The 26,302-nt window shown below is 38.9% G+C and overlaps 1 protein-coding gene and 1 long non-coding RNA gene across 5 annotated transcripts; both read left to right on the top strand.

Annotated features, from left to right (window-relative positions):
• Positions 1-5,236: 5,236 nt before the first annotated feature.
• On the top strand, positions 5,237-6,832 carry LOC113230455. The gene is made up of 3 exons (XR_003310493.1): positions 5,237-5,642; positions 5,731-5,982; positions 6,273-6,832. It is a non-coding gene; the product is annotated as an uncharacterized LOC113230455 (long non-coding RNA).
• Positions 6,833-14,621: 7,789 nt separating this feature from the next.
• On the top strand, positions 14,622-25,952 carry LOC113229919 (glutaminase kidney isoform, mitochondrial). 4 transcript variants are annotated; one of them, XM_026463612.1, is made up of 10 exons: positions 14,622-14,663; positions 16,253-16,305; positions 17,012-17,044; positions 19,490-19,586; positions 19,723-20,083; positions 23,615-23,767; positions 23,911-24,191; positions 24,272-24,580; positions 24,664-24,818; positions 25,263-25,951. In XM_026463612.1, exons 1-10 carry the CDS (start codon positions 14,637-14,639, stop codon positions 25,621-25,623), a joined length of 1,830 nt encoding a protein of 609 aa, XP_026319397.1. In that variant the 5' UTR covers positions 14,622-14,636; the 3' UTR covers positions 25,624-25,951. The 4 variants fall into 4 exon arrangements, with proteins under 4 accessions (XP_026319397.1, XP_026319398.1, XP_026319395.1 ...); XM_026463610.1 differs by lacking the exon at positions 14,622-14,663 and adding an exon at positions 15,979-16,134 and having other exon boundaries at positions 25,263-25,952; XM_026463613.1 differs by lacking the exon at positions 17,012-17,044.
• Positions 25,953-26,302: the final 350 nt, after the last annotated feature.

Raw genomic sequence — 26,302 nt, 5'->3', positions numbered from 1 at the left:
GGATAGAGGACATCTTTGCGTCAATGCAAGATTTTTGCTAAGATTGACCTCAGTAATGTCTATTTACAATTTTTATTAGATAAATCATCAAAAAAGCTGTGTATGATTGTTACACAGCAGGGTATGTTTTGTTTTAATAGGCTCCCATTTGGCATTAAATGTGCGCCTAACAAATTTCAAAGAATAATGGAGAAATTATTTCGTATGCCATTGGTAACCTGCTGTTTAGACGATTTGAGTATTTGTTGATTAAACGAAAATGATACATGTGAAAGACTCAAAATTTAATCGTAATGTGGGTTAAGAAATTTTTTTCAAAAATCTAAATCTTATTTAGGATATTTTATTGATGCAGAATGGCTTCACACAGAAATAACTAAAGTTGATGCGATTTTAAAAACATCTATTCCGTCAAACACCCGAGACGTGAAGGCTTTCTTAGGTCTTGTAAATTATTACGGAAAGTTTATAAACAATTTAAGTAGCACGTTGAGCCCACTTTGTGCGTTAAAAAACGACGACGATCGACTACTGTAACGTGCGCGTCGCCGTACGTTGTGGGCGCCGTGCTGTCTGCACTGCACGTGTTACGTACCTAATCTGCCGCAGAAAAAAAAATGCACAGATATGTTGTGAAGGTCTATCTATTATTTTTGGAGTTACTAAATTTCACAATTACATTTACGGTCGCGAAATAACATTTGCAACTTATTGCAAGCCTTTATGGCTTGCAATAAGTTGCAAATGTTTTACCTTTCCTACTCCTATATAATAAAGTTGTGTACTTTACTAAATGTACTACGAATGGTGCACGAGACCCACCAAGGTATTATGAAATGCAAAAACCTAGCTCGTAATTATATTTATTGGTCAGGAATTGATGATCCTGTGGGCCTGACCCCAGGAGCCATGGTATCGACTTCGTATCCATTTTTTTCTTTAGCGGTCAACACAATATATTACTTAATAGTAATTGATTCACATTCAAAATGGATAGAGGCATTTCGAGTACCAATTACCTACATCAGCGATAAACACCATTGGGAAGTTACGTCATATTTTTGGCCAATTTGTGTGCGAGGTCTGAAAACGGGCCACCGTTTGCCGGGAATGAGTTCAAAGCATATTTGAACAGTCTAGGTATTCTGTACATAACGTCAACACCACATAAACCTAGTAGCAACGGTGCAGCAGAAAACGCAGTTAAAATCGTAAAAACGGCGTTAAAAAAGATTACATGATAAAATTGATTTAGAGCAAGTCTTGAAAAATTACTTGTTTATTCATCGATCAACACCGCACAGTATCACAAATAAAACGCCAGTCTCCTTGCTACTGGGGAAGTAGGTTCGAATATCTTTCCAATTACTACGACCTATTACCGAAGATTTAGTAAAACGTAAACAAGAAATCCAACAAAAATACCATGGGAGAAAAGGAAGAGAATTTAATTTATGTGATCAAGTATATGTAAAAATATTAAAAAATAACAGCGTGACTTGGGAAAAGGGAATGATAACGGATCCGTTGACTTACTTTATTAAATACAACGGCAAGTATCTTAAGAAACACATTGATCAATTGTATAGCAGGGTGAAATACATATGTTGCTGAAGCTCACAGAGAGGCCAGGTTACAGTTTCAACTTTGGGAGCTTGCAGGAAAACCACTGTATGGTTCAGTTTTTGAACAAATGCATCATATAGTGAAACGGGTGAGGGTCTTAGTACCCTTGGGAGATCAGAACGACACCTCTTAAACCTTCAAGCGACAAGAGACAACACACACGACACGTCCGTCATCCTATACGCCAACGTCATATGTCCGCGCTCGCTATAGTGACGGCCAGTCGTAGGGTCGTACCAAGGAGGCGCGTTACACACTCCCCCTCCGATCCTCCTGGTCGACCCGACGGAGGATCGGTCAGTCTCGCGTCCGACCAGGCTGCTTACGCGGCCGGCCGCGGCGTCGTCGCGGTTGAACGGGTTTGGGGACTTGTTCATCCTCTGTTGTGACGTAACGGAACGGGGCTAGATCAGACACGTGAAATTTGCCAAGCTCCTGCCCAGAATCACAAACAGTGATCTCGTAGGAAGTTGGGCTAACTTTGCTAGAGATCCTGTAAGGTCTATCCCGCTTTGGCATAAATTTCCTTGTTTTGCCTTTGGAAGAATCACTTAGTAGGCTAGTTGTCACTTTGTCACCAACACTAGGTCACCGAGTTGGTACTCAGGAGCGGAACAGCGGTTTTTATCAGCATCTTCTTTCCTAGAATCTTGCTGTTGTTCTACCCTCTCTTTGACTTCTTTCAAATTTTTTAAGAATCGCCGCAAATATGGCGTGACCTGGGGCAAAAAATTCTCCTTCTCGAGGACGGCCCGTAGATCGTGATGTGCATCGTACGGAGTACGCATCTCCCTTGCAAACATTAAATACGCGGGAGTACAATCCATGGTGCATGTGTTCCCTAAATTCAGCGCGAATCTAACCTGCGGTAGAAACACAGGCCAAGATCGATGTTCATTCTTGACGAGGATTGAGAGCAATACCTTTAAATCGCGATTCTTGCGTTCTGCTGGGTTCGCTTCAGGGTGATACAGCGGTAGAAGCTTTTGCTTAACGCCGAGTAGAAGCATGCACTGTTGCATGGTTGCAGCTATGAACTGGACGCCATTATCTGAAATGATCCTGCGAGGAAATCCGTATCTAAGGAAATACTCGTTTATGAGAACAGGCGCGCAGACTTCGGCGGTGGCGTCCTTTAGCGGAAACAGGTCCACCCATCTGGTTGCAGTGTCTTCAACAAGGAGCACCCATTTCTCACCATTTGAACCCTGAGGGTTTCCTTTCCCATTCCCGTGAAATAGTATTTCTGGTAAATCTTATCCAACGTCCTTTCTACGCCGTGGTGTCCAGTGGTAGGCGCATCGTGAAACTGCTTCAAGACCTCCTCACGCTTGCTTACCGGAATAACGAGCTGAGGGTCTTCAATTTCATTATCTGGGTTGTAACGAAACAAAACACCACGAACCACTACGTATCCCCGCTCAGACCATCGTAAATTGCTAAGCGAGTGTGCAGATTCCAAATCTCGGATAATTTTAGCGACTGCCGGATCTTCAAGTTGCGAATCACGGAGTTTAGTCGCGTCGATACGAGGGAGATCGACAGTAATGGAACAGACGCCGCAGTTTTCATCATTCCCATCGCAAAAGGGTCTACTGAGAGTGTCCGCTATGACATTAGTCTTCCCTGGGGTATAATCATATTGGATATCGAACGACTGGAGCTTCAACGCCCATCGAACAAGGCGCCCGCTTGGGGATTTAACGGTAAACAGCCACTTTAAAGGCTGGTGGTCGCTCTTGACGCGAATACTGTGACCGTCAATGTAGGGCCGGAACTTCTCAACAGCCCATACAACAGCCAGGGCCTCCCGCTCCGTAGTACTGTATCTCCTTTCAGCAGGCAGTAACAGACGACTGGCATACTCCAAAGGGTGTTCCTCTCCGCCCTCACACTGCAACAGTACCGCACCAATGGCGTAGTCACTTGCGTCTGTTCGCAGGATGAATGGTTTGTTGTAGTCAGCTTGTATAAGTATTGGAGAACTTGTAAGTTTCTCTTTAAGAGCGCGGAACGCCTCACGCTTTTCATTCCCCCAAGTCCAATGTTGATTTTTCTTGGTAAGCTTAGTAAGTGGTTGAGCTATTTTAGCAAAGTTTGTTATAAACTTGCGAAACCAAGAACAAGTTTGAAGGAACGTTCGTAAATGTTTGAGGTTAGAAGGATCTTTCATATCCATAATTACTTCAATTTTCTTAGGGTCAGGTTTAATACCAGCGGGGGTAATCACATGACCCAGCTATGTTACCTCTTTCCTAACAAAAGTACATTTTTTCCTATTAGCGGTTAGACCGAAAACGCGAAGACGATCAAATACTTTCTGCAAGTCCTGTAGGTGTTGTTCAAAATTGCTGGAAATAACTAGGATATCATCCAAATAAACCAAAATAGAAACATCTTGAAGACTAGATCCTGAGCGGAACCTATCCATCATACGTTGGAAAGTAGATGGCGCATTTTTCAGATCAAACGGCATTCGGACAAAACGGTAAGTACCTAATGGAGAAATAAACGCGGTTTTGTCGCGGTCAGAAGGAGCCATGCTTACCTGCCAATAACCAGATTTAAAGTCGATCGTAGACATATAATAACCTCGCTTAGTAGAATGAACAAGGTCATCTATGACGGGTAAGGGATAATGGTCCGTTTTCGTAATAGAATTCAAGCGGCGATAGTCCACACAAAACCGCACACTGCCATCTTTTTTAGGTACCATGACCACTGGAGAGGTCCACTCTGATTCACACTCTTCGATTACTCCTTCCTGGAGCATCTTATCGATCTCCGTTTTCATTACCTCCTTCTTAGCGGGTGTAACGCGGTAAGGCGGACACGATATAGGCAAGTGGTCTCCAGTGTCAATATGATGTTCGGCGAAGGTTGTAGGTGCTCCCCCTGGCTGAAAAATATCATTGTTTCCATTTAAAAGATTCAGTAGGCGCAGCTTCTCCTCCTGGACTAGAACAACGCCCTCATCTTCCCGCAGGACGTCAGCAGCGAAGCAAGGTACAATCGGCGAGAATGATTCAAAGTCCAACTGAAAAACTGAATCATTACCTAAATAACGCCACGTTCCATGGGTAAAATCTAAAGAAATTCCGGCTGCCATTATAAAATCCATACCCAAGAGGGTTTCATTATTTGACGCATCCGGTAGAATAACAAACTGTGAAATAATGACTCGATCTCCTTTAATTCTAACTTCGACTTTAGCGATTAAAACTCTGCGTTCTCGAGCGGTACCGTCTGCGAGTTTTACATTCATAGAAGTTTCAATCATGTGACAATTACGCTGCCGTAATATTTTATATAAGGTATAGCCAGCAACGCTCCGTTTGGAGCCGGTATCGATAATAGCTATACCTCGAATTCCCGAAACTTCAATTTCTAGGATGGGACGACGGTAATAACCGGTAGTTGAATTATTATCAACCGTGTACTCAGATGACATATTTGACAAATTTAAATTTTCCACGCCCGCCCTCAGCCTGTCGAGGTCGTAGTCCCGGATTTGTCTACGAATTTTTGGGTCACCCTACTTTCATTTGGAAGTGTAGTACTTTGGTCCGAAAAATTCAAGGTCACCCTACTTTTGAACATGTTCCAATAAAAATTTTTTTAAGAAATTCGCTGTTTTTCCCCTTTACGCGTATTTCCTTAAAAAACTCCACCGGGAGTACAGATTTAAAATCTCCAGGCTTATTACCGATCTTTAGCGACCAGTCGTTTTAGCAATAGTTGCACGATTATCGCTGTCAAAACATAAATTCGTATTACGGAACGAACAATTGCGACCAGTCGACTACAGCGCCTCTAGCGAGCAACTAATAAACTAAAACTGCATGAAAATGCTTTGACAGAAAGCGACCGGTTGCTTTTTCGTATTACCGAACGACATTTACAGCGACGCAAGAGCAATTAGCGACGGACTTTTGACAACTAGTGCCACAGTGGTTGTTTGGTAATTGTTGATTGATTGCTTTTTCAAATTACATTGTTATTTCATCTCCTTAATCGTAAGTAACAACTGATTTGACTTAAAAATAGTTATTTATTGATTGTTCAGTGAAATGTTGTTAATATTCAGTGATCTTCTGCTTGTAGCGTGTGTATAACTGCGATGGTGCGAGTTCTCATTTTATTGGACTATTTAAATGGAAAAGAGAGTGTTACATGGAGGAACGCTACCATTCTTCGGTGGAGAATCCGAAATAATGCCATCGGCAGGGCCTTTGAGATTTCGGACTTCCAAGTTCAGGTCTCATAGATTATCCAAGGCATTGTTCAAAGGGCCATGAATTGACTCCTCTCTTGTCTCGTCGACAAAGGACAAATAAAATTTCCGTGGAAAGTAAGGTAAGTAATCTTAGGAGAACGTGACGAAATGACGAAAAATAGAAGTAAAGTTACGTTAGTTAACTTATTTTTGACGAAACCAAGTTAAACTTCACTTTAAATGCTCTAAAAGTAATAGTGTTCCTGATAAAAGATTTACAAAAATACATTTAAACAATTTATTCACCACACAAAATATTAAACATTTGAATAAGTTATGCGACATAAAAATTACAACAATTAACAACCTTAACAATTACAATTACTGTGTGGCAGTGTGTACATGATGAAATTTTTACTTTATGTTGCAGGGGACTCGCAATATCCATTACGTTTGTGGCTATTAACACCAGTCTCAAATGCTGTTCCTGACAGTGCAGAAGAATATTATATTGATTTTCACTGTAGAGCCAGAAACACCATTGAACGGGGCATTGGGGAATTGAAAGCGATGTGAAGATTTTTGCTTTCACAGAGTTTCGCATTATCATGATAGCACTGTTACAAAAATTATGAAAGCCTGCTCGGTATCACATAACATTGTCAATGGAGCTACACTTACACCAAGAAGAGTCTACCAAAGATTCTACGAGGCCTATTCCTGCAATAACAGCTCTGAATCATCCCAGTTCGAGTTAGAAAGAGGCCACAGTCAAAAGGCAATAATAATACTGAGGTTATGGAGAAGCAGATAAGAATGTTAAGCCATTGGGAAAAATTATGTATGTATATGTACACAGCACTATGCACACAATTTTATATTGTATTACTAGATAGTTAGACAGTGTTCTTCTTGTTCCATATAATATCAAAATTTGACTTGTTTGTTAAAAGTACTAGACAGTAAGTAGTTAGTAAAGTATTTTCTTGTATTATTCATGCGGTTTGGGTCAACTACATCCATAACCTCTGAGCATCTTGAGTTTGTATAATAATTGTTTTGAAAAAGAATTGTTTGTTATACTAACTCTATTTTAAAGTGTTCTGTTACTAACCCTTATGAATGAATGTATGAAATAAAAGCCTTAAATTGAATTGTTTACTTTCATAAAACTTCCAATTGGTCCTTCACTCATAAGACCAGTGCAAAATGTTGACAGATGGGATGGTAGGAGAGGACTGTAAGCAATTGTACAAAATGTTAATTTATGTAATTTTACAATGCAAGTTGAAAATTGAAAGGTGTTTATTGATTGCCACTTTTTATTCATACCTAATTAAAATTTTCCTACAATAACACAACGAAATGATATTAAGAATAATAACAATTAACCACTAGTTTGTCTTAATTATTTTTTGAGTAATTGTACAATATCCACTAGGGCCTGGACTGTATTTGAGCGGCCTCAGCTTGAAACATTGCAGCTTTGGCATTGGTTTTAGATACATTTGCAATTATTTCAATTACTTAAATTTTCTTCACTCTAAGTGTCCATTGTGCATTACTTTTATTTGTTCCACTGCCAAGAACATTTATTTGGTAGCTAATTCGTTCCACAGCCTTTCAGATGTCTCTTGTGAACTTCCACATAGACTAAAGCCTTTATCCAATGCTGGGTGTCTTAGAAGATGGTCAAATAACATTTCTAGCTGATCGTTTGAGACGCGACTTTCCATCTTCACACAGTCTGAATATCACGACACCAAAACAGTGGTAATATGAACGAAATGAATCCAAAGAAGCAGAACTCAATAATAATAATAATAACTTTTTATTTCGAGTAACAATAGACTCACTTGTTAGTACATACATGTGAACTTAATCTAAAGTTAGTAAAACTTAAAATTAAAAATTAAAATTGAATTTAAATTAAAATGAAATTAAAATTGAATTTAAATGAAAATTGAAGTTAAATTAAAATTGAAATAAAATTAAAATTGAACTTAAATTAAAATCTGATTACATGCTTGGGAGCATGTAACCCGCAGCAATGCCTAATATAGGGGCAGTCATCCCTGTCCCCTATGACACGGAGAGCGGAGTTGGGGCTGGCCCGCACGCGGCGCACCAGGGACGCACACCTCTTGCGCACAGTGGCGTCCATGCCGTCCACGCGCGCGTCGGCGAACATCCCTGATGCGCTACAGAAGCGGGCAGCCCCATCAACACCCGGAACGCGTTATTGTATTGAGTCCGTAGGGCCCTGTAGGCCCGGTTCGTAAACTCTCGCCACAGTTTACAGGTATAAAAGGAGGTACAGTACGCTCTAAAGAGCGTTACTTTTACCTCTCCCGAACACCTTGCGAATCTGCGTGCGATCATATTCGCCCTGACCGACAGAGCCCTACGTTCCCTTTCCATGTCCTTATTGTCATTGAGATCAGGCGTAAGTATATGCCCTAGATATTTAAATTGATTTACCCTCTGAAGGTCTATACCATTAAGTTTGATTTGAGGTAGCTCAGAGTTATACTTACGCCCATTCCCAAATACCATGTATTGGCTTTTACGTGTATTATATTTAAGTCCGTGGTCTATCGCATACCCCTCACACACTTTTAATAAATTACGCATACCGCAGATTGATGCACTCAGCAGTACCATATCATCCGCATAACTAATATTATTTAGGCACACTCTATCTATATGGCATCCGATACGCATGCTGCTGAGGGCCTCGATCAGTCCATTGACGTATACGTTAAATAAGCTAGGGGAGCTCAATCCGCCTTGCCTAACACCGCATTCGAGCTTATAAGGGTCCGACATCCTTCCCGCCCATCTAACGTAGTTGATCTGATTTCCATACCAGTATTTAAAAATCTTGACTAATTCAGGTGGTAAATTTAGACTTTCCAATTTCTTCCATAGGATATCATAGGAAACCAGACATAGAATAATGTAGACATAGTTGGCATTTTTATTATAGTGACTTATACTTTTTGTCGAACACGTAACTTTCAAGTGTTAGTGAATCGTCACTGCAATTCTCGGCGCGGCGCTCCGCGGCACACGTGTGAACCCAGACGGCGGCGGTGATCCCGCGGCGGCAGTGGCGCTGGCCGCGCGCCCTCCGGCGTATACACGGCGTTCCGACGTTCCTACGTCGTCGTCAGGGTGCTCAGCGACGTCTGCGTCCTCTATGGCGCGGGCAGCCTGCAGCAGCTCCACATACGTTTTTGCGCCGTCCCTCTGCACTCTTATGCGGATTCGACGGTGTAGGAGGCCATACACCATGTCCAACTGGACCTTCTCTGAGAGTTCGCCGGTTGGTAGCTTATTTAGGAGGTTACGGGCAGTAGCTACGAACACGTCAGTATGTTCTGTACTTTGCCGCCGGGAGAATAAATCTAAGTATATCTTGTACGGCGGCTGCCGCACACCGTAAGTGCTACGGAGTAAGTCTAATGCATGCAACCACGTCTTCACCTCCGGCTTCACACTGCGCCACCAGACCTCAGCGTCCTGTGTCAGGAGCATAGAAAAGCCCCTAACGGCGTTTTGATCTGATACGCCGGCGCACTCCTTATATGTCGTTACGGCGTCTAGAAAAACCTCCAAGTCCTCATCCGCCGAACCTGGATGTGCAGGCGGTAAAATGACCTCCTTCTGTGGGAGCCGTAAATCTCTCCATCAATCGCTCCATAGCCCGGAAATTATTGTCTTGCATGGCTGCGAACAACGCAGCCATTTGGTTAATATTTTCCGGATCCTCCTCGGAGTCGTCCTGCTGACGCGTACGCGGCATCTTAAATTCTACACCAAGGGCACGTTGGGCGCCAGTATAGTGAAACGGGTGACGGTCTTAGTACCCTTGGGAGATCAGAACAACACCTCTTAAACCTTCAAGCGACAAGAGACAACACACACGACACGTCCGTCATCCTATACGCCAACGTCATATGTCCGCGCTCGCTACAGTGACGGCCAGTCGTAGGGTCGTACCAAGGAGGCGCGTTACAATCATAAAAAAATGTCTTCCAGTCAAAACTCAAGTGGTGTCAAGACAGGCAGGATCAATTTAAAATGGGCAAGCTAGCTCTGAGACCCTTAGAACTAAAAAATTTGGCGACTTTTGGAATAAAACTAAACAAATGAATATAAAGCCTGGCCTGCCTGTGAGTGTGGGGGACAAGTCTGACTGTGGTGAAATTGCGGAGACGTACAAACTTTTCGTGGGGTAGGGCTCGGTGCTGGGACCGTCGGGGGCAGGCGTATTACCCATTTTACCTCTAAAGAGATTAAGACGGTAATTAATAATATGCAGAGGGGTAAGTCGCCTGATCTCGACGGTCTTAGCGTTGAGCACTTTAAGTATACGGGGGTACATCTACCACGTGTTCTCTCTATGCTATTAAGCTTTTGTATGGGCCACTCGTACCTTCCAGAGGTACTCATGAGGACGATTTGTGTTTGTTGTATCGGTTGTTAAGAATAAAACAGGTGACCTATCTGACAGAACGAATTATCGGCCTATTTCGCTTGCCACCACTACCGCCAAGATACTTCACCGTATGCTGGACACTATACTGGAACGGCACTTAAAGTTTCATGACGCCCAATTTGGTTTCAGAGCGGGGCTATCCATAGAAAGTGCGATTCTGTGTCTGAAGCATACGGTCAGGTATTATACAGATAGGAAAACCCCCGTGTATGCTTGTTTCCTCGACTTGTCAAAAGCATTTGATCGAGTCAACTATGATCTGCTATGGCAAAAATTAAGTGAGACAGGCATACCGGGAGAATATGTGCCATTATTTAGGCACTGGTACAGCAATCAGAAAAATCAGGTTAGGTGGGTAAATATGTCATCTGCTGAGTACAAACTGGAGTGTGGAGTAAGGCAGGGGGGATTACTTCACCGAAGCTATTTAACCTGTACCTTGACAAGCTGATAGGCGGGCTCAGCAGCATGCATGCAGGATATTACGTGGGAAGTACTTGTATAAATAACTTAAGCTATGCTGATGATATGGTGCTGCTTAGCCCGTCGGTCAGTGCGTTAATGCAGATGCTTGAGACTTGTGAGGAGTATGCCATGGCACATGGATTAGAATACAACCCGAAGAAAAGCGAGGTCATGGTGTTTAAGGCAGGTAAAATTAAACTGTATTATGTTCCTCCTATTATGTTAATCTTTTTACTCGAGCAGCTTGTGGGTTAGGTATACAAAACGAGCCTTTAACGCCCTGCGCGTGCAATATAATAATGCATTTGTGTAGTAGGTACATCGGGTATGTTGGCGGTGGTTCACACGGACAGCTTCCAGGCCATCATGCGCAAAAAGTTTGTGTCGCTGATGAGTCGCGTGAGGCTTAGTATTTAACAGCATTCTAAATGCTATAGCGGGAAGATATTATGATTGCCCTATCTTGGATAGTGCAAGTTAAGGGCGTAGCCCAGTTCGAAATATAATTAAGTTGCAATGATTATTACTAATCTTGATATAAGTTCTTTTACTAACATGCTATGGATATTTTATGGTCCGAAATAAATTATTATTATTATTATTATTACGTAAATGCAGCGAACGAAACTTCTGTGTTGTCATCACAGATTTTCACTTGCATTCTCACTCCAACTCGTATGATGACGACGGTTTAGAGCAGAAGACAATTACAAATGACGAACAAGGTGCACTCGGCCTTGAACCCGAGACCGTGTCGCAGCCTGCCCCGCCGATAACACCAGCAGTGCATATAAGTAGCCCTCCGACACGTTCGCCCCATGTAAAAAGATCTCGCAAGCCGGTAGCAAAATATGGATTTGAAATGGAAATAGATTGGATTAATTTCGGTTTAATAACATACCACATACATTATTGTTAGGGTACGAAGCCCACGTTTATACCCACAGTCAATAAATATACCTAAGTTAGTTTGTTAAGATATGCAAGTATGTACTTTATATACCTATATCTTTTATATGTTATATTTTATTATATATATACAATTACTTGTTTTACATTACCCACTAAGTTAGACATTATTTACCTCGTTTTTTTTAAATAGCGTTAAGTATAGAATATGTGGTTAGAAACTAGGGAGGGAAGAATGATGTACATGTGTCTATTAATATTGTATTTTCTGTAAACCTTCCTTCGACAATAAAAGTTAGTCTCGTATTGCGTAGTTTTAATGGCGTTTCGTCATTTACTTAATTTCCTTATAGAAACTAACAGCAAAACCTTTAATTATTATTATATTCCTCGTTTAAAACTTCTCTACGCTATAACCATGACTACGTTTCCCACAGTACCGTATACACTCCAAAAGATGTCAGCTCCAACAAGTCGATGGAGGAAGGGACGTCATAAGACAGATCAGTTAAGCAAATTCTCAAAGGTATATCGTGAAGGGGGTATATCGTGAGTATTTATTTATGTATTTGGTAATTCTGGCTATAAGAAACAGTTAATGTCCGTTCTATAACCACTGTCATAAGACTCTATGATAAGAGAGCAAGAGCGTGTGGTCGGAGACTTAAATTTCTTACTCCTGGCGTGTGTTGATGTGCAATGTTACAAGTCGACCGCGTAAGACAGTTACGCACTAATGCCGAGTTCACGCGTCTTTCACTTGCATTTTTCGCAAGTTGTTGTGTTTTGCTTGCATTGGCTGGGTAGACGGCGTAGAAATCTGCCTTCCGCGGAAAGACGTTCACGAGTTTTCCGCTTTGCGTTGCGGAGAGACTTGCGCGTATGCTGCGCGGCGCCTTGCCTTTGTTTGGGTTGTCGATACTCTGGAACCAGCTGCTGCTCTGTGATTGGCCAGTGATACTGTTCTACGCAAACGTTCCTTGTTGCTTGCGTGGAAATATTAAGTTTGCTAGATATCAAACTCACGCAACGCAAAGCAAGCGGCCTGCGCAAGCGAGGGACGCTTGAACTGCCCTACCTGCGCGTACGCGACAGATCTTTGATATGTGCGAAGCGAGTCACGCAAGCAAGCGAAAAACTCGAGTGAAAGACTCGTGAACCATAAAGAGATTAAGAGCAAACGTAAGTTGCGCCTGACAAACTTAAGGAGCAATATGAATTAAGTATTGCTTTGAATTGCATTTGCTATTGTATTGCGGCAGGCGTTTTTGCCAGGAGTAAAAATATTCACACACAAAATGAAATTAGTTTAGTTACTAGAATGTAAGAATAATGTAACTATGTGTTGCGTCTTAAGTAAAGTGTAATTAAATAGAAATTATTGGAAATAAGGTCTGTGTAACATTCCACCAACATTGTACAATTAAGATTTTTTAGGTAGGATATAAAACTATATGATGGGATTGTGTAAATGGAAAGATTTCACTGTGTGCTAGGGCTCCTGATCCAACTTATACTGAACTTCGTGTATGCACGTCACAAGAATCAATGATTTTTTAACGATGGCAATAATTCACTTGAAGACGGACTGCTGGAATATTGTAATGCAGACAGTAAGAGCTGCAATAGAAGAGCTTCTTGACTGTTGATGGGTGGAACGGCGCAAAACGTTGTTGGTAGTTTCAATTGAAGAAACTTTCTCGATGAATGTTTTCTTTCTTTTCTTAAGACCGCTCGTTCGGGTTTTTTGCTCGAAGGACCCTATAGTGGGAACTAGAGCCCTGCTATTACGTACAAAGGGTATCCAGATGAATAAAACTAGCGAACTGCATAACACTTATATATATACAACTATTTACGCCGTAGCGCCATCTGCGAGAAATTTATTTATTATCTGAGGGAAGAAATAATTTTCTGTGATATTGAATTTTTCTGGTGAAATTGCTCGACAGTTGTCGTTAAAAACCAATAACCAAGATCTGCAAAAAGCACATAGAAAAATTCGTAAGGTCCGCTGGTTCGTTCCGTTTTGGCATAGCGTCTGAGATGGTTTGCTAGAAGACATCAGTTCGAATCCGGCCGGATAGAAGGATTTTTGTCTAAGTGTTCTCTCTTCTTTATGTTTTTTTTAACAAACTAGTGGAGCAATTTCACAAAAAATAATTATAATAGTAGTAGAATATCATGATAGTAAAACATCGTGACATTCAATAAAAACTAGAAAATAGGTAACATTTATCGATCACGACTAAAATGGAATGACAAATCTAACACGGACCATAATTGCACATGATGGTAAATGAATAAAGATGAGAAAGGAGTCTGATAGAGTACATAAAAATAATGCAAAACATTGCATTATTTCCCTGCATCGTCGCATAGACTTATTACCACCGCTTGGTAAAAAGGCTTTCTCTCCATTGAAATAATACACATTTGCCAATTTAAATACACATAGTCAGAGATTAAGCTATACGAGTAGTCATTTCGTTAAACTGTAAATTTGTATGTAAATGCGTTATTCTTCTAAGTGTAAATGACGTAAAGATCTATTTTCCGGAAAGAATTATGTCACATTGCATACGTGTAACCCGCTATACAAGCACTTCATCACTTTTAATTATTTAGGGATCATTTGCATCAAATTTGCGCTTATTTCAGAGGTAAATATAAATCATAAATGCATAAACTAAGTATAGTTCGTTCCTGACTAATAATACTTGGCTCTTCACAATATACTCGTATTATTTATAACCAACTGACCGCCAAAGAATTGCTCAGTACATATCGCGAATCGCAAACGACGTGTGTGCAGTTTTCGCGACAATTTTTCACGCACTCCAGTCGCAGGTGTATTTTTTGTTATTTTCGATTTTTATTCGTTTATTTTCAAACATCTTATTTGAAGATTTCATAATGGCCGACAATACCAGGGAATTTGAGGTAAATATAAACTTTTTTATTTACTAACTTATCTGATGGTGTTACCCGTTACCATAACTTTTATTCAGTGTGAGCGCGTAACAAAAACGGCGTGATCACGCACACATATACGATAGACCAATAATTTCACGAATATATCTGCTTGCTCATACTTGACTGCTTCAGACGAAACAGTTTACTTTATTCGTTGCAAACAATCTTGCAGTAGAAAAAAAAAAGTCATGGCACCAAAGTTTCTCAACCTCGAGTTGTTTATTACTGTTAGTAATTGTGTAAAAAATATTTGACTAGGTATTTTGTATCGCATACGGATTATCGACACTGTAAACTCTAGATAAAGGTACAGGTGGACAACAAAAAAGGGAACAAAGGTAAACATCGAAAATATTTACATTACTTTCCAGAATTGTCTTTTAGTGTCTATTTTTTGTATAACAACAATTATATAAAGTGACGTTAATGCTTATGTTCTATGAACCCAAGTAATTACAAATTATAATTATAAACACAGCTTCATTCATGTCTCTACAGCAAAAATTATTATATAATAAATTAAGTTTTAAATAAATGCTTATAGGAAATAAATGTAGGTAAATTTGCTTAAAATGGTTCACCTTTAAGTTTATATTTGTATATATCATAACAATATACCTGTATTGCACGAGTTCATTGTAACATTGTGTATGATCCGTCACTTAATGGTTCATTGTGGAGGAAGGAAAACTATTTAACACTTTAACCAATTTGTAAATATATCTGCATGTATTTTTCTTACGTATGTAGCTTAGTGAATTCATTATGGGTTTTACATAGACTTTCTGAATAGCTCGCTATAACTGTATGAAGGTATCTAGATAGTTATCTACAACATATTGTTATGTCGTTGCTTATTGTTAGCTGTTTTACTATTACAACAATCTATAATTTATTTATTAGAGTCGTTAATTACTATCTTTTAAATTTATTTACAATTTTAATGCTTAAAAGTAAATACTTTAAAAACGAATAAAGTAAACAGCATAATCAGTTTAAAGAAAGTATTTAAAAATATTCCAACTTCACATGAATTTATAATACCATACACATAGTATTAAACAATGTATATTCAGCGATAACGAGAGTGACACGATTCACTATGAAATACATAATTTTGATTTCCCCATGCACTCGTCACTGTGTAAATGTGAACACAAGCTGTAAACAGGTAGTACCTGCTACGCGAAAGATGAGCAGACAAGAGCAGTGGCGCATGCGCAGTTCACACGGAATGTTCTGCGCGTGTGCGATTTCTTCAGTCTCTCAAGTTCTTTAGTTTGTGGGTCGCCTCTTATCGACTGCCGCCATGAACAGCCGCCAGCTTCGCCGGCTTTCAACTACCGCTCGACATTTTTATCAACCAAACACGGAATGTATTTGCAACCGAAACTACAGTCAAGTTCGACCAGTTTACGTTATAGATGGAACTGCACCTGTAAGTCTTTCTTTTATACCACCAGTCACCATAAAAAATCTGTCAACTTTTAAGACCGGCTTCCGTGTATGAAAGAAGTTAATGTCTATAATTATAATAATGGTGTTTATTGTTTTAGTTATGGCGACGACCAGCGAACCGTTTTTATGCTCCAGAATCAATTGATATCAGGTAATAATCTTTTTAAGTTAATTGATTGTTAAACGGTGTTTTAAAATTGTCGCGGATCCGTGATTGAGTAAAAGTTGATTTTCGAATGTTCTTAACAAAGTTGAATCAATAGTCTCCTATTGGCTATAAATTACTATTGATGACACTTAACAGTTTCTATTGATCTAAATTAACTTCGAAATGGTTGCAAGCGCCTGCCGAGTTCACTTCAATTTACCTATAATGTACTGGGTGTCCGGTAATAGTGACACTTCTTTAACAGGGGCGCTTATAGTAAATTGTTTTATATTTACACCGGATTATTCACCTAAAATGAATAGTAATCTTTCAAAGCCGACATTTTTGGAAGTACGTTTGTTCTTGTGTCGTTGAGTCTATTTGAAATTATGTATACGAAGTCACATTTCCTTTGTTGGTAACTTCCACGAAATGGTTGTAAATATATGTTATATTTTATTGAATTAAATAAGCCATGCTATTAACGGGGACACCAGTACATAAAACGTAACATAAGGTAGAGCTGTTATTTTATTATATTATTCTTAGGCACTGTTGGATACATAGCAACGGTGGATTTGGAGATCAATAAAACACTGTACTCAAGTTCGGTACCCGTAGTTGAGACCATCATGTATTGAATTGGATTATGATAATATTTTTCTGAATTTATGATATAATTCCATAACTGTGTGTATGTTACATGCAGGCGATATTCCTTTGTGCGCAACTTCGATCCCACGTGAGTAAGGGCTATATCTGTTACAGGATTTTACAATAATTTGCATGATGCGCAACGCTTCTAACTTTATTTTTCGAATGCACGTAGAATACGCATTCTTTATAAGTCGAACATAATATCGACTTTTCTTGTTTTTAACAACTTAATTGAAATTTTTATTGGATGTTTGTATTTTTGATTGCTTTAATATCGCATTACTTGCCTGTGCGGAGTACCTATAGTGATATTGGTAGAGGACTTTCTTACAAGTTAAGATGCAAAAAACGCGATACGTTTAGTAAAATGCGGTTTTACTTTGAATTATGTTTACAAGTGCGTCTTGAGTCCTAAGAGTGATCACGTTATAATTTATCATAATTCGTTAAGTGTAATGAAAACTAAGAATTCCATAAAGTATATCACATCTTGACGTGCTTAAAGAAATGTATCACTACGTCAGGTCCGAGATAATTTGGATTGCATTAATTTGTGTAATTTTTAGCGAATATTTTAGTAGTTTTTATGATTTTAATTGTGTAAAATACAGATACAGATAAGGCTTGTCAACTCTTCATTTGTAATCTTCGTATTTGCTTTTGGCATTCGTTGGCTAGAAACCAAAAATAATCACTGGCCCCAATTATAAAATAGAGCACATTATTTTTTGTATACATTATAGTCGATTGTAACACTATTTTGCTAATGTTTAAAACATAGTATGGCTGTAGAGAGTCAAAAATAAACTCGTCAGGTGATCTTAAACAAACGGCGACGTATTACGTCGTGGACACACCCACAACCTACGTCAAATGAAAAATGCTTTACAGAAACTATAGTGACGATTGGACGATGTGTTCACAGATCTATAAATAACATTTACTTATTTACGTCTTTCATATATTCCTTGTTAGTGGATATTAGCAGAGTGTGTCTTCTATTTAGTGCTTCTTTTGCGTCATATCACTAATCTTTTCTAGACTGGTAGATACATAGGGCGCACTATAAGTTTTCGGAACTGAATATTTAAAAAGTATGTGCAACATTTGAAAATGGAACTCCTTGGCTGAAGAATACAGTTTGTTTCTTCTGACTGTCACTTGTTGTTACATTATGGCGTCATTTTAGAAATTGGTTAGACAACCACCATGGATTTAACTCGTGAAAATTTTCGTAATATGATTTTCTACGACTTTAAGGGTCGTATTCTAGAACTCTACTCAATGCTCAAGTCAGGATTGCACTGGAAACACAAGCACTGGAAATACGACCCTAATGGCAGGGACTTGAGTATAATTTCGAGTGCTTTAAACCATCTCAAATCCTGACTTAAGCATTGAATAGAGTTCTAGAATACGACCCTAAGTGTAAGTTAACAGCTCAGCGGAGCTTCGCTCGGTTTCAAACTGCGTTTGGCGATGAAGCACCGTGCAAGACGACTATTTATAGCTGGTTTGCAAAATTCAAATGCCGTCGTGTGAATCTCAGTGACGAATTTCGTTATGATCGCCCGTCCACTGCTGTGAACAATTAAAATATCGATGCTGTGCGCCGTACGATCAAAACAGATAGGTATGTGACATACCATGAGACTCGGGCATCTTTAGGTATAGGCATGAGTCAAATATAATCAATACTACACAAACATTTGGGCGTGGAAAAGCTTTCGGTGGATCCCACACAATTTGACTGAGGCTCAAGAAACAGATCGCGTCACTTGGTGCAATGCCATGTTTACCAGATTCAACGAAGGGGTGTCAAATTTGGTGTGGGATATAGTAACAGGTGACGAAACATGGATTTATAGTTACGATCCCAAAACAAAGCAGCAATCGAGCGTATGGGTCTTTCGAGATGAGCCGAAACTAACTAAAGTGGCACGCGTGCAAAGTGCCTCTAAGCGGATGATTGCTTCTTTTTGTAATAAAACTGGACATGTGGCTATTATTACTTTGGAGAATCGTTGTACCGTGAATAGTGATTGGTACACGACCATTTATTTGCCGGAAGTTATTGACAAAATCCGTAAAAATAACCGTAAACGTCGTATCACCTTGCACCACGATAATGCCAGTTCTCACACGGCCAGACAGACAAATAAATTTCTGAAGGTGAACAACGTTGACCTTATAAGCCATCCCGCGTACACTCACGACCTGGCACCTTGTGACTTTTACGACAATTACGCAGTCAACCATTTTCAACACCTGAAGAGGCTGTCGAAGAGTATGAAAAATATGTTTCAGAGATTGTCACGGAGGAGTAGCATCAATGTTTTCAAAATTGGTTCATTCGTATGAAAAAGTGCATTAACGCTAACGGAGAATATTTTGAGAAACAATAAATTCATTTCTGACCATTTATAGTATTTTTTTGTTATTCGTTCCGGAAACTTATAGTGCGCCTCACGTAATATTTAGGTATGTGAACTATTTTGAGATTTTTAAATGCGTGTTTGTCCGCTCACAGGGTTCGAGAAGGCTCTCATAGGAATTCTGATGATGTACTATTCGATATGTTCAAAAATGAAGACACTGGTTTACTTCCAGTTGGGAAGTTTTTGGCCGTAAGTATTTAGATATGTGTATAATTTAAATTGTCATGAAAATTATTGTAGCATTTATTAAAGTTCGTGACTTCCAATATTAATACTTTGCCGTATTTAGTCAACAGCTAGTTACCATATTTTCCATTACCTATAGGCCCTGAGGACAACGGGGATAAGGAAAAATGACCCACGAATACAAGAAGTGATGCAAAATTTATACAAAGTACACAAACAATCAAATTTTGAAGGTGGTTCCCCGGAGACTTTGAAATTGGACGAAAAAACTTTCAAAGAAGTTATCGCACCTAATATTGTTCTAATTACAAGAGCATTTCGAAGCCAGTTTATTATTCCTGACTTTCAAGATTTCGTAAAAGATATTGAAGAAATATACTGGGCGGCCAAGAGTAATACAGACGGCAAAGTGGCCAGTTATATTCCACAGCTGGCACGAGCAAGCCCGGAAAATTGGGGTGTCAGCGTCTGCACCACCGACGGCCAAAGATTCTCTATCGGTAAGATTATTGTGTTGTCATTGTAGATTATAGTGTGAAGATTTGCGAAGTATTTTTTTTTTTTTTTTGGGATAACGGTATTTGATCCTCAAAGAAATAATTGATGTCAATGTGCACTTTTTTAAATGAACGATATTTTTTTTTATATGTCCTAGTTTGTTCAAATATAAGCAAGAATGTTAAGGGGGCGGTCCAAAAAGAGAGCCAGGCGACTCCGATCTTGGGTAAAACAGTAGAGAGGATCTAAGAAAATGGCGCAATGCATTTATTTAATAATTATTTAAGTTTCTGGCACGGGAGCGAGTCCGCCCTGCTAAAGTTTTGCGGAGATTGACTGATTGAGCGATGAGACTTGGGTCTACAATTACAGATCAGAGAACAAGCAGGCGAGTAAAGAATGGCGGAGAGTTGGAGAGGCTACCCCATTGAAAGTCAAAACGCGTTTTTTTGCTGGGAAAGTTCTCGCAACTTTCTCTGTTCCCAGAATCCTTAAAATCTTTTGCTGGATTTCCTTCATGAACAGAGAACTGTTAATGTTGCCTACTACTGCACTCTCCTGGATTAAGCGAAGGCTGTTTATCGGAGCAAAAGACGGCAACAATCCATCAGGGCCGTCATTTTCTGCATGACGACACTCGGCCCCATACCGTAACGCGTCAAATGTTCAGTAAAATGTCCTGGCAAACCCTTGGACATCCACCATATAGTCGAGATTTGTCGCCTTGTGACTCACATGTTTAGACTATTGAAAATTGCCTTAGGAGGGTAGCGTTTTAGCGATGATTTGAGAATTTTGTGCGCAATTGGCTCAAGGACCCTTCTTTTTACAGTGAAGAGAATAAATAAGCGTCCGATTCGGTGGAAAAATATGTTCATAAACATGGAGATTATGTGGAAAAATAACACATTTGTTGTTAACCATTTATTTTTGTTATACCCTTTTTTATTAACCCATTTTACCGCCCGCTGTACACGATTAGGTACAGCTATTTAAAAAATGAACTACCTACATGGAGTATGACTGTAGAAACAATAACTAGTGTTATCCACGCTAGACAGCTATTGCAACCTTAAAAAAGAAAATAATGGCGGTAGCGCGAAAAAAAACTGTCATAGTTATTAGTTGCTGTCACGCCCTTGGGACACAATTTTAAACGTAAGTTATTGAAATGTTTTTTTTTATGAAATCTTGCAATATGTTTACTTTTTTATCATTACAATAAATACTTAGAGTACATCATTCGAAACAATAATTTTGATAAATTATTACGAAACACAAACTAAGCATCACTTTGTTGTAGCGTACACAAGCGGGTATAATGGGTGCTTGTATACTAAAATAAATGTTCTCATGGGTTAGTGGAAAATTATACAATGGTGAATCGTCACATTTTTGCAAGCCACAATAACTCTAGACTTGAAGAAGCTCTTGAAGCGACAATGGCAGAGGAAAATGACGATTATATAGAATACGATATGGTATTAGTGCCACTAGATCCTGCTCTCGTAACCGATGAAGAAGAAGGAAATGGAGATGATCTTATTACTTGTACTTTGCCAAGAAACGAGTCAGGTACTGTGGAAGTAATTCCAAGAGGTGCCGACCACTATATTTCAGACTGGGACGACAGTTATGAAGAGCCGCAGTCTCATTTTGTGAGACCTTTAAAAAGAGCTACAACCCAAGATTCTGAGACACCTGTGTGGAAAAAGATATATAGTACAGCTCATAAAGGAACAGATGCTATCAAAAACAGAAAAGCAAACATTGTAGAATCCTTGAAAAATCGTAGTCCCGTATGTTGTTTGAGAAATTTTTTGATAAGATTTGATAACATCTAATAGTTTATTGTATGAGTGTCAAAACAACCGACAGAATTTTAAACTGGATAGTGAGGATTTCAAAAGATTTTAGGGTTTTTTGATATTTTCTGGTTACCACGACCTGCCTACAGAACGCGCGTATTGGAGTTTGGATGAAGATTTTGGTGTTCCTAAGGTTGCTAACTGCATATCCTGTAATAGGTATCCAAGCCAAGATCCGCCCATCGTCATCAGCATCGCTTGGATTAGAGCGTATCAACAATGGCCACAGCCCGGAGCGAATTGAAAACCTGCTGCGATGTGTTATTTGACACAACTGAGTCCGCTGGCGTTGTACATTATGTATGAAGACACTATGTGTTGAGCGGTCTTGCTTCGGAAGGTTTCACACTTAAACGCCCATTGTACACAGTCGGGTACATCCCCATAACTCACCACATAATGGATTTTTTTTTGTATTTTTCTTCGTGCATTTTTTTTTCGCCTATTTTTTGGTAATAAATGCCATTAAAAAACTATTTTGACCTTTAGTATAATTTTGGGCGTTAATGGGTAAAAACAGAATAGATGTAATTTAGGGAAGATTTAGGATTACTGGAATGAAAGTGGAGTTTTAATAATATATTTAAATATAATTTTAGGTAAAGATGTACATTATTTATCTAAGTAAAAATGAGAGTAGTATATTATTTTTTTATAAACCAAACTACTTTTATTGAAATTCCAACAAAAACAAATTCTCGTTTATATTTGAACGACCTAGTAAATTAATAATTGTTCCATCTAAGTTAGTTGATCTACGGATAAATTATAAATGATCTGCATTCAGATTAACACTATCGTTATGTTTAAGCATACTAAATTAATATTTGGTATTCAAAAATAATATTTGATCCACTTTTTTACTATTGATTTTGTCTTGTAACGATTGATGACACTATAACCAGTATATCTTTTGATATTGATCTCCCAATAAATCTTGGTTGCTAGGTTGTGCCCTCCATTCAGTAGGTTTGGTTAGGTTAGTAGTACCTATATGAAAAAGCAGCACGAAGCAAGCGAGTGAAGCGAGCGTGTCGCGGCAGCGGCCGGCGCGAGTGGCAAAATCTAATTTGCTTGCGTTTCTAAGTCAAATTCGACTCATCCGAAGAACAGAGTTCGATGTGATTATACAACGAAAATAGTATAAATACATAATCTCCTTTAATTCAAAATAAAGCCTAGCTATAGGTGTTTTCATAATTCGATGTATTATTTCGTTTCTGAAATATAAAATCGATCAATGGTCGATCTGATATCTACAGCTAAAAACAACGAACGAAACGTATAATGTCCTGAGAATAAGCAGTCTTGCTCATGGGTCTTTGTTCTACTATTGAGTCGAATTATATTATAATTAATATAATATTATTATCTATACAAATATAATCAACATTTACTTAGTTTTAAAAATAAGTATCTAAACTTTATTTTTAACGCTCATTTGTCTAGTTTTGAGGCCCAACATAAAACTATCAAAGTTAATTCATACAAATGAAACATTTTTTGCGTAGCTCAGAACAGATTAAAATATCCATCGATTTAATGTATTTTATGTCTCAGAGAAAGGGGATCAATCATTAAAAAAGATGACCGTTTAGATTTTCGTGCCTGCTGGTTTTGCAAATTTAAAATGATCATTTAATTGCATGCCTTTTTTATGTGTAGGAGATGTTAGTGTCCCGTTTACTCTACAATCATGTAGCAAGCCGTTAACGTACGCTATGGCGCTCGAAACTTTGGGTCCTGATGTAGTACACAAGTACGTTGGCACAGAGCCCAGCGGGCGTAACTTCAATGAACTCGTCTTGGATTACAATAGTACGTATATAATGTTTATCAAATAGCGAAGATTTTAATATAGTGCCTTTATTCATTAACTTGTATCTAATGTATTTTATGTTTATGAACAAAGGATTGGGTCCATTCCAAAATTTGAATAATATGTTTGTATCATCTTTTAGTGAAACCACACAACCCGATGATTAATGCTGGCGCAATTCTGGTGTGCGCATTACTGAAGACGTTGGATAAACCCGAGATGACACTCGCCGAAAAGTTCGACTATGTAATGTCATTTTTCAGTCGCCTTGCTGGCAATGAAGTTGTGGGTTTCAATAACGCAGTATTTTTGTCTGAACGAGAGGCCGCAGATCGAAACTATGCGCTCGGATTTTACATGCGAGAATACAAATGCTATCCTGAAAAGACGAACCTACGAGAATGTATGGATTTCTATTTCCAGGTAACTTATATTTTGTTTTTTCATTATTACAATTTTTTACACTTTTTTCCATTCAATATTTGGGGTGCAATTGTTTTCAGTGCTGTTCTATGGAAGCCAATTGTGAAATTATGTCAATTATGGCTGCAACATTAGCTAATGGAGGAATTTGCCCAATCACTGACGAAAAAGTGCTTCGACCAGACTCAGTGCGGAACGTCTTGTCACTGATGCATAGCTGTGGGATGTACGATTATTCTGGACAATTCGCTTTTAAAGTGGGTCTGCCCGCAAAGTCTGGGGTCTCTGGAGCCATGCTTATTGTGGTGCCTAACGTGATGGGAATCTGTACTTGGTCTCCTCCCCTAGATCCACTAGGCAACAGTTGCAGAGGACTACAGTTTTGTGATGTATGTGAAATACTACAATTGTTTGACACAGATATTCGTTATTTGCCATGTTGTATCTTTAGACCGATTTTTTCTCATTTTAGGAACTTGTCGCGCGTTTTAATTTCCACAAGTACGACAATATTCGATATGCTAGCCACAAGAAGGACCCGCGGCGTCACAAATTTGAGTCTACGGGACTTAACATTGTCAATCTTCTATTCTCAGCGGCCAGTGGGGATCTCAGTGCCCTGAGAAGGTAAAACAATTTTTCTAATTCATAATGATTCCTATGACAAGCATAACAAATAACGGCCGCTGTCGTCTCTCCTTCCTATACCGCTGGATCCGCTTAAATCAATTGCATTCAACAAATAAAGTTAGAACGCTGTGATATGCGCTTTGAGAATACATTTAGAAGCAATTGTAATCAATTGAAAAATTATAGTAAGTATATAGACTTCAATTGGCTTGAATACTTCTGCGAAAGTTGAGCATCTCGCTTGAAACACTCAATTCATTCTAATATTCAATGTTTCGTTTTTTCTCCTTATTAATACTTCAATTAGTGAGGTACATTTATCGATTTATACAATAGATTTATATAGTATGTAGATTCGTACACGTGTTTTACAATATACGTAGTTGCAAACGTGGCTGTCAATCTCAAAAGCACTTTCTCATAATTTTTTTGTTATCTCAGGCATCACCTCTCTGGAATGGACATGACAATGTCAGATTACGACGGCCGTACAGCTTTACATTTGGCTGCGGCAGAAGGTCATCTTCCGTGTGTTGATTTCCTTCTGGCTCAGTGTGGCGTGCCTCACGATCCACGTGACCGTTGGGGCAGCCGCCCACTTAATGAGGCGGAAACATTCGGCCACACCGCTGTAGTACAGTACCTCAAGGAATGGGAACGAACACACCCCGAAAAACCAAAAGCAGATGTGACTGCCTGCAAAGTTGACGATATCCTAGAAGGACATCCTGCCCCCGTAGACGCGGTCAAAGATCCAAGCATTCAAGAGATCGTCACCAGAAATGGTGACAAAACGAAATAAATTTCGGAATCATCTCAATGGAGAAAACAATATGTATTAATACGATCTCAAAAACTATGCCTACATGATATCGACAGTGGATATTTAATTAAACATTTGGAGAGTTCTATAACTTTGTAGGAACTTTAAAAGTTAACTAATTTTTCTGATCTGTGTATGGTAATTCTGTTGTAGATTAAAAAAAACTTACTTTTCTTTGATCCTTTTTCTCAGTAACTTGTAAGGTTTATTATATACATTTTAACATATTAATATAATCAAGATAAATAAGTGTGATACATTCCAATATTGTTTATTTGTATTGTGACAATCATAAAAAAATAATATTCACTCATCATCAATCAAAAATAAAGTAAAAGAATTCCTATGTTAGAAAGACAATAAATAGTTGTAGTAGGAAACAATTTTATAGATTAAGAATTTTATCTCTCTATGTTATGTATTTGATGTTGTGAAAAATGTAAATGTCAATTATTAAAACTGTTGAATTAAAAATAGCTTTTTATTTACTCCTGTGAATTACAATCTCTCCATCTCACCTGATGGAAAGTGATGATGAGGTCGACGATGGAGCACGCACACCTAAATAAAGCCTATTCACTCTCACCTTGAAAAGACCCAAGTTAAAACGTTCAGGGAACAAGTCTGAAGGCAGGGAATTCCACTCCATAGCCGTTAG

Source organism: Hyposmocoma kahamanoa, unplaced genomic scaffold (genome assembly GCF_003589595.1).
Source record: "Hyposmocoma kahamanoa isolate Upper Pololo Valley unplaced genomic scaffold, ASM358959v1 63, whole genome shotgun sequence".
NCBI classification, from domain to species: domain Eukaryota; kingdom Metazoa; phylum Arthropoda; class Insecta; order Lepidoptera; family Cosmopterigidae; genus Hyposmocoma; species Hyposmocoma kahamanoa.
Note: the sequence above shows the minus strand (reverse complement) of the source record. Positions and strands in the feature narration are given on the sequence as shown.